Consider the following 14,203-nt stretch of genomic DNA (forward strand, 5'->3'; position numbering starts at 1 on the left):
CCTTCCTCTGACGGCCAGCTATGACTGAACAAATCAGAAACAGAAAAAGAAAGCGAGCGAGGAGGAGGAAGAATCTGACCTCCTCAACTTTGAAGAAAAGACTTCATCACTTCCTGTCAAATCAGCAGCTGCTGCAGACTGAGAATTTCAGAAGCAGGACCTGAGAGGGATTGTTTGCGAATGTGTGTGTGTGTGTGTGTGTGTGTGTGTGTGTGTGTGTGTGTGTGTGTGTGTGTGTTGGAAGCTCAGAGGAAACACACAGCGCTGCTTCTGAGAAGATCTCACCAGCAAATGTATAATCGTTTAGGTTCCTCTGTTCCTAGAGGAAGTTAAGAAGTTTGTGTCCCTGTGTGTGTGTGAATGCGCCATGCGTTTGTGTTGTGTGCGTCAGATAGGTCAGACATAGTGTTATTTTATTTTTAATTAAGGCTTGTTTACTCCAATCCAAAGTTTTATTACAATTAAACTTTTAAATCAAAATATTTGATATGAATAGAATACATTAATATACATAATTAATTATAGTTATTAATAATTATAGAACTTTCTAATTTTTCCCGAACTCAGTAACAACCATTATATAATGCAAAATATATTTCTTACAGTTTAAATGTGCATTGATGATCTGTTCAGGTTTATATAATGTAACAATTCTCATTAACTATTATGCATGAAAGTTACTCTTACGTGTTTTACACTGTGTAATTAAAATAAATGTTAAAAAATGTAATATATATGAAAAAATATTTAAGGAATCAGACAGAATAACAAAATTCTAGACAGACTTGGATAATAAACAAACGCCATTTCCTGCTTAAAATTAAATTAAATCAGTAGCACATTAGAGAGTGGGGGAAGATGTCTTAATTCAAATTGTAAATGTAATTATCCACACACTCACACATACACACTTCAGATTCTGTGCACTGTGTGAAACAGAGTTAGACCCACAAGCTTACACACACACACACACACACACACACACACACACACACACACACACACACACACACGCACACACACACTCAATAAGAGGCCTCCTCGCTTTTTAAACAAGTGAACACGGGATTAGACCAGGACTGAATGGCACCAATTAAATACTGAATACAGCAGCCATGCAAATCAGCCTCATTCAAGAGGAGAGAGAGAGAGAGAGACATAGACACAGACACCTCTTAACACACAAGCGCCTACATTCTGAGAAGGGGCTGTAATCACATGTCTTGGCATTAAGTCTAACCTCCACAATGGACCAACAACGGCTACTTCTATATACACAACACACAGACCTTATTTTACAATTTAAAGACTGGAAAGTTCAGTTTTATTTTTGGTGTGTAACATATCCAACAGGAAAATGTAGTCACCTATCTCTCATTAAACAGACACACACACACACACACACACACACACACACACTCAATTTGGAGACGCCGGGTGTATGTATAGAGTGCGGTGGTCATGTGATTGTCCACTCTCAAGGCAGAGCTCCTACAAGTGGCTCTTTGTCTGCGAGAGAGAGAGAGAGAGAGAGAGAGAAAGAGAGAGAGACAGCTTACACATATCCCACTCACAATAACAACTGCACACAAACTCACACACTCAAAAAACACACAGAGCCTTGGGCATCTTGTTGAGAATGAGAGAAATGAGTGAATGGATTCTAAGAGAAATGAGGAATCTCCATAGCAGAGCCCCCCATCCTCATTAATTCTCTCTCTCTCTCTCTCTCTCTCTCTCTCTCTCTCTCTCTCTCTCTCTCTCTCTCTCTCTCTCTCTCACACACACACACACGCACACACTGCATTTTTTTTAGTATTTTTGTTTTTTACTTTATTTAAATATTGTTTTTACAAATAAACACAATTCCCAAATTGAGGTTATGTCAGATTTAGCTGACTTCTGAACTGAAGTATAGCTATGCACACACACACACACACACACACACACACACACACACACACACACACACACACACACACACACACACACACACACACTCTCTCTCTCTCTCTCTCTCACTCACTCATCACTCACACATGCGTATCATTGAGGCCTATTATTTTTAAACATGGCTAAATATAATTACTACAGATTAAGCCAAAACCTACCACCCCAAAAAAAAAAAACATTTTAATTTTAGTTTCTGATTTAATTGAAAAGGGTATATATTTAATTTATGAATCGGTTTCTTACTTTAACACAGCTAAAAGTTTAATGAAAGGTTCATATCCTGCATGAAATCCTAATCTAAATAGATTTCCTTTCATATCCTGTCTGATTGAAACACAGAATGCAAGCGAAGGGGATTTCTGGGACTTTTAGTCAACGGGCAACAGTGCGCTTGGATTTTATCAGTCGGCCTTGGAGGGAAATGATGACTCCCCATCACACAATCAGACAGAAGTACATTCTTTCACTTGATTCGTTTCCTGCTCTCCTCCTCAATGTCTTTAGCTGCTGTTTTTCACCCATATTACTTTCACCAGTTCAAAGAGGCCAGAGGCTAGGGGTCAAGCTAACGTTCCCTACTGAACTATCAAGATCTGCAAATACATCATGCGAACAGACAGAATTCACAAGAACTTTTCCACTTTACTGTTTACCAGTGTCATAACACTTCCATTCGCCCCGATCGCCCAGGACACGAGTGGAAATCACCAGGGATCCCACAAAAGAATAACAAAACTATTTTTAGTTTGCAATGCAGTACATTCTGCATTTTTGTAGTTGTGATGACAATACACTTGAAAAATTGTGACAGTTCACATTTTTTTGTCGGACTGCTGTACGAGTTTCTTGTGACATTTGATAGTTTCACATCGAGCTTACAGGAAGACATCTGACAGGTCTTCCCGTAGTGCAAGAAGATATCTTGCATCTGTTCAGCCCTGAAACAATGACTTTAGCCACTGTAGGATCTTCGAAATCTACAATTCTACAATTTCTACAATTTAAGTAACCAACTTTACTGAACCTCTTCATTTTGTTACAAATTCCTAATGATGATGATAATATTAATAATAGCAATATTGAAAGACTATACTGCATTACCCAATGGGTAAATAACTACAAGTAATGGCACTACAAATTTCACAATAACATTTTTACAATTTATGTTATTATAAATATTATCAGAGTGAGCTGTCTAACAGCATCAGGCAGCATCAGATGAGGGTGTTTTGTGAACACGATTTTAAGCTATCCTCCTGATTTTCTAAAGAAATGATCTAGTCTGACATATAATTTTAATATTTTTTTGAGCTTGGTCTACAGTTTCAAAGTCTCTTCCAACACTGCAATTGCTGTATCTCTAAACTCTAATAGTTTCTCAAAATAATAACTGAATAACACAATGTAATTTATAACAGCACACAGGTATTAATTAAATTAATAACAGCATTCATAACCAAATTTAAAAGTCTTTGTCTGAGCTCAAACTGCAACGGCACGGTGGTAACAGTTGCTATGGCAGACAGTATATATATTTAGTGTGCAAATGGAAAAACACAGCCAGAAATGCTCATATTTACTCTGTCTCTCCTCTCTCTGTCAAAGTCTGTCTCGTCTTCTCTCTCTCTCACACACACACACACACACACACACACACACTCCCACTCACTGTCAGGAGTATTGTGTTTGTCTGAGTGTGAGATGAAAGGTATGAATTCCTCCAGAGCTCCTCCAGGATACCACCGTTAAACACACACACAGAGAGAGAGAGAGAGAGAGAGAGAGAGAGAGAATAATATATGCACTCTTAATGTGTGTGTAGGGGTGTGTGTGTACAAGTTACAGGTCACAGTGATGCATAAACAGTTTTAGCGTGTAAGTGTGTTTTTTTTTCTCACAGATTCTCACATTTCAGAGCAATTAAAGCAACTGCAAACACACACACACACAGGTTATACTTGTTAGACAGCTCACTCTGAAATGCCTGGGAGAAACAGCAAAAGAAATCAAACACACACACACACGGAATTTTTTTACAAATAGCGATGTCAACGCATTTGTAGTTATTTATGACCGCATCACTGATTGATATCTACACCAATGAGAAATATAATAGGAGAGATAGAGAGACTCTTGGGAACCACAACCAACACGATAACAATGACAAGTTGTCATTAAACTAAACAACTCCATCATCACACTTTTGTGTTTCAGCATGTCTGTCGTGGTAATGTGGACCAGAATGAGTGCATGTAGTAGCCCCTGTCCTCATCTTAATAAAAATATACATGTTGGTTTCACTATATTTAACGTTCATCTAATATTTACCTTTAAGAACAAAACAATGGAATATTTCCATATCTTTTTAAAAACATTTTTCCAGTGGTTGTTAGTGTTTTATTTTCATTCAAAATGTTGGGTTCGGTAATGCTTTTAGAAGAAGTCTCTTAATGTTTACCATGGCTGCATTTATTTGATCAGAAATACAGTAAAAACTGTAATACTGTACAATATTATTTTATTATTTTAATATCATTTAAAATGTACTTTATTCATGTGATGGCAAAGCTGAATTTTCAGCATCATTGCTCCAGTCTTCAGTGTCACATGATCCTTCAGAAATCATTCTAATATGATGATTTGGTGCTCAAGAAACATTATTATCATGTTGAAAACAGTTCATATTTTTGTGGAAACTGTGATAATTTTTTTTTCAGGATTCTTTGATGTATAGAAAGTTTAAAAGAACAGATCTTTTCTTTTACTGTCACTTTTGATCAAATTTATGCATCCCTGCTGAATAAAAGTTCATTCATTTTTAAAAAAAGAGAAACAAATTACAGACTCCAAACTTTTAACTATATTTAGACAAAGCAGAATAGAATTTTAATATTGTCCATTTCTCAATTATCGATCATTACATGAAAATACGTATCAGTCTAACGTGCATCCCCAGTCATCACACAAACTTTTCGATATTAGCAGATTCAAAGATAAACATGATTTATGAGCCTTTCATATAGTGAAGTCCACTTTTCAACAGGTTTCACTGCATTTGTGAGGACATTTCCAAAATTTGCAGAGCCAAGCGCACACAAATGAACAAACTCCCTTTCTCTCTCTCACACTCATGTTTTAGGAATTGTGAATTTGTGTCAAGTGTGTTTTCAACATTGTTTTATAATTAGATTTTCCATTTGTTCTGTCCAGCTGCAGGCAGAGATCACTGTCTCACCAATAATGGCTCTAAACTCCTTCTACCCTCCATTTTAAATAATAATGAGCCTTTAAAATGGCTGATTCAGACGTATCCCTAAAAGCAGCTTTCCACAGCTCCTGGACCAGTAAACAGCTTTCAGTCTGATCTATCAGTGGGCATCCTGAGCCTGATATTTGGGTGTTTTCAACCAAACCTAAGATCAGTGAGGAGAGTTTAATCTCCCGTGTGCGTTCAGAAGTAAGTCTTCTAATGGCAGGTAACCCTAAGAAGCTTAAAACCGCTGTGTGAGAGATCTGTTCTCAGGTCAGCTGGAGCTAATAAAGGTTATTGTGATTTGAACCTGCATGCAGAGAGCGCTGAGCTCAGATCAGCTGGAGATGAAAGCAGGCTGGAGACTTCAGCTTCTCTGATGCTTTATAGCGGCATTTAGCTGACTGAAAGCGTGACCATTTCTCCGGACACACACGCACACACGCCGGCAAGGAATGATGGGTTTAGTGAGTGTGATGGTCTGAGCTGTCGACTGGAAAGTGGATAAAAAGGATGGAGGAGCTTTGAACTCTAAAAGGGTGTGACTGATGGCCCGCTGTGTGTTAGAGTGTGTGTGTGTGTGTGTGTGTGTGTGTGTGTGTGTGTGTGTGTGTGTTTGTGTGTATACGTAGCAGAATTTAAGCAGGTTTTGAGTTGCTAGACTTGCAATGCCTCTCTTTGTTTACACTACGAGTATAAATGTGTTAAGGGTAGATATATACCCATAATCCACCAGTGCGTACTGTCTCACATAGTCAAAAGAGAAAGCAAACATGAGAGTGAGAATGTGCACACGGAGAACAGAAGGAACAAACAGATCGCAAACCTCTCCTTACAGAACACTAATCGTTTTCCACCTCACACACTTGCGTTTGTGTGTGACAGGCTATCCGAATATCCAAAGTCACTTTGCAGGAAAGGTTGCAGCTGTTGTACAAAGGGAAGTCTGAGTGTGTTGTTACGGAGAGACACATTATGGTCAGATCTTTCATGAGATGGTTGAATCGTGATGATACAGTGCGCTTTAAAAAGAATGACAGAGAAACTGGCGTTTAACGTCTCGGGTATGTTTGACGTTTATGAGTCTAGGTATCTGCATAATGGGAGATCAGAAGAAGGAGAGAGGAAACAGTTCACAACAGAGGGACAGGAATCCGGCCCAAATGTAATGATATATTCGAGCACCCGCCCCAAATCACAGCACTGTAGTGACTTTTATCCAGCAGCCTAAATGAACTCTTGTCACGTTCTCATGGCAGTTTGAGGTGAGAGTCAAAGCAAACTTTAGTTATAACTTAGAAGTGGGTTTAACTACAATTTAAAATTAAATTAAAATGTACAGCTACAGTAATTTAATCCAAAAATGACAAAAATCACCATAAAGTGCATTTGACTCGCACTATATTCCACGCGACAGCTTTGTGTCAGGAACAAAGACAAATTATTGGCTCTCAAATCTCATTCAAAAAGATACATTCAAACTTGGTGTGTCTTGAGGCAGGGAATTCTGAATGGTTAAACGCGTAAAAGATATTTGAGCGCTTAGGAGGAGGGGATGTTTTTCAGGGAATGGCGACATAAATTTCGGTCCGTTCCTCACACAAAGCGATCACATTGCTTATGTGATCTTATTTTTTTATACTTTTATTGTTCTTTTGCCATTACTGGAGCCCGAGAGTAAAAATCAATCTCTACTTTCATTGCAGCTCGGTCATTCTGGGATTTAAAGAAACTGATGATTACGTTTACTCACCCCTAGGGTTAGGGTTAATTCTCATTGTAACCCTAGAAGTTAAGGCCTTGGGTAAAGTAATGAAATCCTCTAAAATGAGTTGAAATACACAATAGTGTCATTTTGGTGGTACACGATAAAAGACAGGACAGAGGAGGAAGTATAGTGGAACTGTTTACAAAACGTTTTAGCTGTTTACAAAAAAGGAAATGAGGCGGTACAATGATATGGCTGTTATCAGATAGAATTCCTTTGAAACTACAGTATATACCATATATATCTCGATATACATCAAGACACTGAATGATTAGCATTTTCATGAACCACAGAAACCACCTTAAAGGGATAGTTCACCCAAAATTCTGTCATTATTTACTCAACCTCATGTTGTTAAAGGTTTGCTTACCAATTGGTTGCTGACTTCTACTGTATGGATTAAAAACAAGTAATAAAAACTCAGTGAGTGTTTTAGCGCAATTTTCTGACGTCATGGGATCACAACACTAAGATATAGTAAATCTTTTCCTGGATTTTTTTTTGTGCGTTCCCGAGATTAGACCTTCCTTAACATAATGCCGAAAACCCGAAGTCTCTAGGTGGTCTGGTTGAGGAGTAGATAGAAGTGCAAGATTGGTGCGCACAGACAGAACAGAAATCATGAGTTAACAATCGCAATTTTGTCCGGTGGAAAATTGCGCTAAAAATTAAAAAATAAAAACACGGAGACAGTTCTCATAATATCTTTTATGTTCCACAGAAGAAATGAAGTCATAGGTTTAGAGTAGAACGACATGAGGGTGAGTAAATTATGACAAAATTTTCATTTTGAGGTGAACTATCCTTTTAAAAAATTTGCAGACGTCACTGAAATCCCCCAAAAATTGCTTACAAATTTACCTAGTTATCTAAACAAGGGAATTCCGGCAAAAAAAAAAAAAAACTGCTGTTTATAAATAAAGCTAATTATGATTACAACAGACTAACCATAACCCAAACCCTATTAGAAACCTTTTAACCTTCTTACAGTAAAAAAAACTATTTACTTTTGCTTTATTTATAAATGATTTTGACCTCTGAGGATGTCCTGGACCTCCCCAATGGGAGGTTTTGTCAAAATTAGCTAACTTCTGGGACAATTTTGTCCCTAAAGTATAACTAAGTAAACCCACCACCACCACCCCACCCCCCCCAGCAGCTGCCACTGCTCCTCTTCCGTCGTGTGCTCCAACAGACCCTACAACTACAAACATTACAGTCCTTAAAACAACACGGGCGCTGGGCGCTGGGCTCGGAGCGCGTCTGTGCGTGTGAGAGCCGTTTGAGGAGGCTGTGAGAGCCCAGCGGTCATGCTTGGTCAGGGACAGACAATGTGCGTTTGTTACTTAAGCACTGTTGTTAATGAAGCTCTCCATGCGCACACACACATGGATGTACAATAAAAATTAGGTTTCACGCCAACCCCTCTCGCTTTCAATCTCTGCGTTATATAACGACTACAGAAATACGGTTTTAAGTTGCAAACTGAATCCCCGTTAAAATGTACATGCGTTATAGTTAGACTCTCAGGAGATGGCATTAACAGAACGCAACTCGCTCACACACACATACACTGACAAACATCCACAACACCGTGAAACGCTATCACGGTGGAACAAAAGCCACTTCACACACACTTCAGAGAGGAACAGGTCTGTTGTGGAAATGCCGGCTAAGACAGAGGGAAGTGTGTGTGTGCGAGTCTGCGTGAGTCCTCTCTTGCTGTTCAACATATTGAAACTCTGACAGAGTTAATCTCCTCACTGTCAACTCCTATTATAACACCACTGATCATGACATACACACACACACTAACTCACGCGTACACAAACACACGCACACATGATTCACGCCTACACGCTCGTAAATGCACACAGACAAATGATTGAAAGTAACACACTCAGAGAATAATTATTACTGCAGTGGATGACTGAAAATATGCCCGAACATGTCCTAAATGATCCTGAACAGTCACACATGAATCTGTGACTTTGATCGCAGTTGAGACCAATATAATCCCTGAGCAGGTCAAAGGTCATTTATGTCTTTTCATGTCGCAATAATCAGACTCAAAAAACTTGCGTTCAGAAATTTCTACATTTTAAATGCGGCGAAGCAGTCAGCGTGTGTGTTCACAACAGGTTGGAATCGCTCACAGGGATGCGGGTTCGAGTCTCGCCTCCATCATATGCTTTCTTGTCATTATCTTTTATTGTGTAATCATTTATTGAAAATCCAAGACCAACGGCTAGAAAACGGTTTCGTCATTTACTAACACCCCTTCCAAACCTGTATGTCATTTCCAAACTTTCGTCCTAGATGTTTTCAAGACCGTCTCAACTGTTTTTGCCCATACGATTTAAGTCAATTGGGTCCAGAACAACATTGTTTTGTTGAGGAAAAGAAAGTCACAATTTTCAGGCAGTTGATCTTTACATTTTTAAAGAGTGTTCATGAGCTAAACAGGATGTTTAACTGCTGCTTTAGACGGTTATATGTGCACATAGAAGTTGCTGATTAAGACTAATTGTGCACCACAGAGTGTTGGGTAAATGAGCGAACTCGTACGCTTGAATACACACTCACACACACATAAGTAAAGTACTTCAGTAGCATTTTTGAGCTAATGAGAGACAGATTTCCAATTAGCTCCTCATCTCCTCCCTTAGCACTGGAATATGGCCAAAACACACAGTCACATTCATACATATATCATGGATTCCCTCTTACTTTGTTCTTAAAAAATCCAAAAGCCAAAAGGAATTTAGGTAATTTGCAGTCGTTCATCAGAAAATTGTTCCTAAACAGCAAGAGTGTTTTCTTGACAAGCGAGTGGCTGCCAAGAACTTGAATGAAGTAAAATTATATTAATTTGTAACTAAGAACTTGACGATGTAGCCTACTTGGGGAAGTAAAGAGAGTTTTCATTTGGTTGTTTATGTGTGTGTATAGCGTGTGACACGTTAAGAGAATAAGACATAACCTGAAATCTGTGCCTCAATGTGATAATTGTCCCAATGATTAGCTACTTTATTCTCTCTCTCTATTCCCAGCAGAATCCACTTCTCTTTTCTTCCCTCAAGGCAGAGGAAGGGAGGGGAGGGGTGTCGCTTTTACATTTTTCTCAGTCCAAATTATAGCTGTGAACCATGCAGATAGGAACAGAATTATACATCTGAAACCAGCAGTGAGTCTGTGCGTGAGCGCGTATATGTGTAGTTGTGTCTAGAAGTAATTAAATTTACATAATTGTGTCAACAGAATAAATCAGTAAAGCTCTTGTTCCACCAAATGTTTCTTCCAGAGAAAACGCAGCGGTAGCTTCAGCATTCAGTTAACTTTGCGTTTTGCTGATATAAATATCAGAGTGCTGAGGGGTGGAGAACGCAGCCAGAGTTTTTCTAATTTTACAGTCCTTCAATTATATTTCGCATTCAGTCTGAGAGAGGTCTGACCTAAAACACAAATGGCACATTATTATGGGTAAGAGAGCTGTGTGTGTGTGTGTATGATGGCCTTACAGCTGAGAGTCTGGTAAGAGGTTTAAAGGGTGACTTGGACTTAGTGGTGGTGGTGGACGCTCCCATATGTCCGCTGCAGAGATAGAGCGCGGAGAGTGTGTTTGCCCGAGGCCCATATGCCTTTATGAGAGTGCTTAGGATAATCTTTGTGTATTGAGTTATTGTGCTGTGTTTTAATGAGATGTGGGACTGAGATATGCAGACATGTCTCCTCTCTCGTAAATTTCAAAAACTTCACAATTTCTCGACTTCACACACTCTTTCAAAGCCGATTCCTCTCAATGTACTGAGAGGGCCTCTGAACTTGTAACTAACAACACACACATGCTCATGCACAGGTGCAAACACACACATTCTGCAAGTAAATAAACATGAAGTACTTAAAACAACATGCAGCAACTGTGATAAAACAGACCAGGCCAGTTTGAGCATCTGCTGTGCCGTGGAGCTCAAAGCTGCTTCAACGAGAAACACAGAGAGGCTCCAGCAATTGATCTGAGATTTTCTCTCGCAGGACAAAGCTCAAATGTGGCTGAGATTTTTTTTTTTTTTTTTTCTGTAATGGGTTTAGCTCCTACATAAAAAAAAAAAAAATACAAAACCCAACATTCATTTTCTTGAGGACCCAAGTGCTTTTGCATGTAGCAAGCTGTATTGTTTTTATATATATATATAAAAAAAGAATTACTAAAATTTAAAAGTAATAAATATATATATATATATGTTCTGTCTGAATGAATGAACTCGGTGAAACTTTATGAAGCTTAAAAAGTATTTTAAAACTTTATGCAGTGCTTAACATATAGCGTTGTAGCTGATTCATAAATGGTCCATAACATTTCTAACTGTTTGGATGTAAATTAACTAAAGATTTGCTACGCATTATATAATGTAGTAATGTTTAACTATATGAGTTTAAAGTTTTATAAAGTGTTGCCAGTTTCAAAGCAGTTAACTGTTTAGTTTTCCCCTTTTTCCTTCCTTACTCGATTTTCGCACGAGAACAGTAAATATGAAAAAACAAAAACAACATAAATTTAAGTTAATTCGTAATTTATGGTGCGGTTTTAATTTTAAAAGCACAATTTATGTTTTCGCGTCGACCCTCGGGTTCTCACATGCTAAAGTTTTCAAGTTTTTTGCTCATCTTTTACAAGCCCAACCGAGAGACTCCTTAATTAAAATATTCCCCACGAGATGAAAAACACATGTGCACTATTCCTGTCCCCCTGTTTACGCTCATAACTCAGCGGCTGTGTCTCAAACCCTTTTGAGCTGCCTACCACGGCGAGCCCATGGTGCCCAAAATGCTGTCTAGATGCCCAAAAACTGCTGGCAGTGTAGGCAGACCATTAGGTTTTGAGACACAACCAGTATTTCACACTGCACACAAAGGCTCAAAACAAAGACAAACCATCATGTTAGTCAACTAAAAAGTCCAAATAAAAAGAAACTTTTTAGTTACGATATAGATTTGACAAAAATAACTACATCATAACTTGTTTTGCAAATGCAAAACTCAAACAACAAGCTGTTATTCTGTCAAGCTTCAGTGGCGCCTTAAGCCATTATTCAGGTTAAGTAAACACGTTGGACGCTCCCTAGAACGTTTTATGAGCAGCAATCAGAGAGATTTTATGAGCGTCTAGGAAACCCCTGCTTAAAAACCTATTAACTCTCTCGACACAACTCTGATTTGATCAATATGACAGGCGCAGGAGCCACTGGGCCGCCGGGATTTGGGCAGGCCGGTGGCGGAGAGTCAGCTCGCCTCTCCTGGGATCCTGGGAAAAGAATAAAAGATGGACACGCCGATAGAGATAACGAATTTCGTGCTAAAAACTACACGGAACAGTAGCTGGTCTATTTATAATTTTTAAAAGTAGGCTATTGTCTGGAGAAATAAGGCCCGCGTCAAGGCCACACGTTAAATGTGTGTATCCGAATTCGTATAGTTAAGAAAGCCAAGAGACTGTTTTTTTTTTAAACTATGATATTTCGCATAAACATTTAACGAAGTTGTACACGCATGAAATTGTCGTCGAATCCCCGCTCAACAAGGGATTTTGCGAGTTGATGAGATGCGGCGGTGGAGTATGACAGCTGTGTGTTATATCCCGGGAGAGCGCGCGCTTGATCGGTCACTTCAGGCTCGAGCTCAGCGCGAGCTTCGTGTCATCATGCCGGAGAGCGAGCCGTGACAAGAGTAACGGAGCTTTTCACATCGGATTGCTCAAACTGTATATCTATTTCATGATCAATACAAGTCGAACTGGTATAATATCATCAGCCTGAGACCGTGGTGATGCACTTCATACGCTCTTTGAGGGATTTTAAACACGCGCTCGTGCACTTACTTTTGATTTTGTGAATTCCACACGACAGACTCCAGTGATTTGGCTTCGGGTAACGCGTATCTGCACATGGCTGTCAGAATCCAGAGGTAATATTTCCACGAGCCGCCACTTCCAGCCATCTTACAGGGTTCTCGGAGAGACACGAGCCAGCAAGAAGATAAGATCCTTTCGATCGACTGTACTCCGGGTTACCGAACCACATGCAAAGGAGTAGGTTAGGCGTCCAGGCGGAGGGGCTCCATGGCTCAACTTCCAAATCCAATTTTTCTAGCGTTGCCTGGAGGAAAAAAGGTGTCGCACAACGCTGCACAGGCGGCTTCTGGGCCAACGTTTCTCTATTACCAAAATCGCTGCTACCTTGTACTTAGGTAGACTGCAGCGCGTGACTGTTTTATTGTAGTCATCTATTAGTGAGCTAGCCTTACAAAAGGTCAAATCACGCCAGATCGGGGGTGAGTGACGTGAACACAGGTATAAGGACCATCAATCCCGTGTTGGGGTTCGGGTTTGTGAAGAAATCCGGTCCTGGCCGTGTGTCAGATTTAAAACTAGACTCCTTTCGTTTTTGATCCCGGATCATAGAGACGAGCTTTAGATATGCAACAGTTCTGTCCGAAATTTACCGACCTAAATCCATGTTCAAAGTGTCCAGGAACAAAGCTTAACTGTCAGTCGCAGGACTGCCAAAAATATCTGTCCAATTCCATTTGGATTTTCTTTCAAAAAAGGCACGAGAAGTAAACTCCCGAGTTTTGCGGCTGCTTATATTGAAAGATCTGGCGTTTCAGTGCATGCTGATAGACGGGGTATCAGCTACTGTCCGCTGCTGGCTCCTGTGCCAAAAGGAGCACACTGTTTCGTCTCAAGGATATAAAAAAAGATGGGGAAACTCCAGCAGTTCGGCGCTGTGCTCGCTTCCTCGGCGAGTTAATGACGCGACTTTTAGCCTCGGATCTTGTTTGGATTTGTTCGGCGCTCGACCGTGGATCCGGTGCGTCCGTAGTCAGTCCCGCACACCGTTCACAGTGCAGTGACTCGCGATCCATCACCTCCACTCCCACCGAGCTGCTAAACCCCGCCCCGTTCAGAAACGGACCAATCGAAGCGCACGTTTAGGGCGACGTCACAACATGGTGTCCCTCTGTGTACAGCGAGTTTCGGAGAAGTTCATCTGCAACTGCAAGACTGATGTATTTACAAAAATCTATAGTTAGTCTAGTCATTCTTTTAAAGATAAGACGTTTTTGAAAAGTAACGTTAGTTGAGTTTAAGATACCCACTGTCATCCGTTTTTTTTTTTGCAGATTTACTATGGCGCAAATTAATGTTTTCTTTAGACGACGTTTAGCGAGAT

At 39.7% G+C, this 14,203-nt stretch overlaps 1 protein-coding gene across 1 annotated transcript in view; it reads right to left on the bottom strand.

The window, feature by feature from the left end:
• efnb1 (ephrin-B1) overlaps nucleotides 1-13,881 on the bottom strand; it is a 35,619-nt gene extending 21,738 nt beyond the window's left edge. Inside the window, exon 1 of the mRNA XM_081365874.1 lies at nucleotides 12,850-13,881. Coding sequence (XP_081222000.1) covers nucleotides 12,850-12,968 — 119 coding nt within the window. The 5' untranslated portion in view covers nucleotides 12,969-13,881. The remainder of the gene's footprint in view (nucleotides 1-12,849) is intronic.
• Between the last annotated feature and the right edge of the window lie 322 nt (nucleotides 13,882-14,203).

This window comes from Scardinius erythrophthalmus (assembly GCF_964197995.2).
Source record: "Scardinius erythrophthalmus genome assembly, chromosome: 5".
Taxonomy (NCBI): Eukaryota; Metazoa; Chordata; class Actinopteri; order Cypriniformes; family Leuciscidae; genus Scardinius; species Scardinius erythrophthalmus.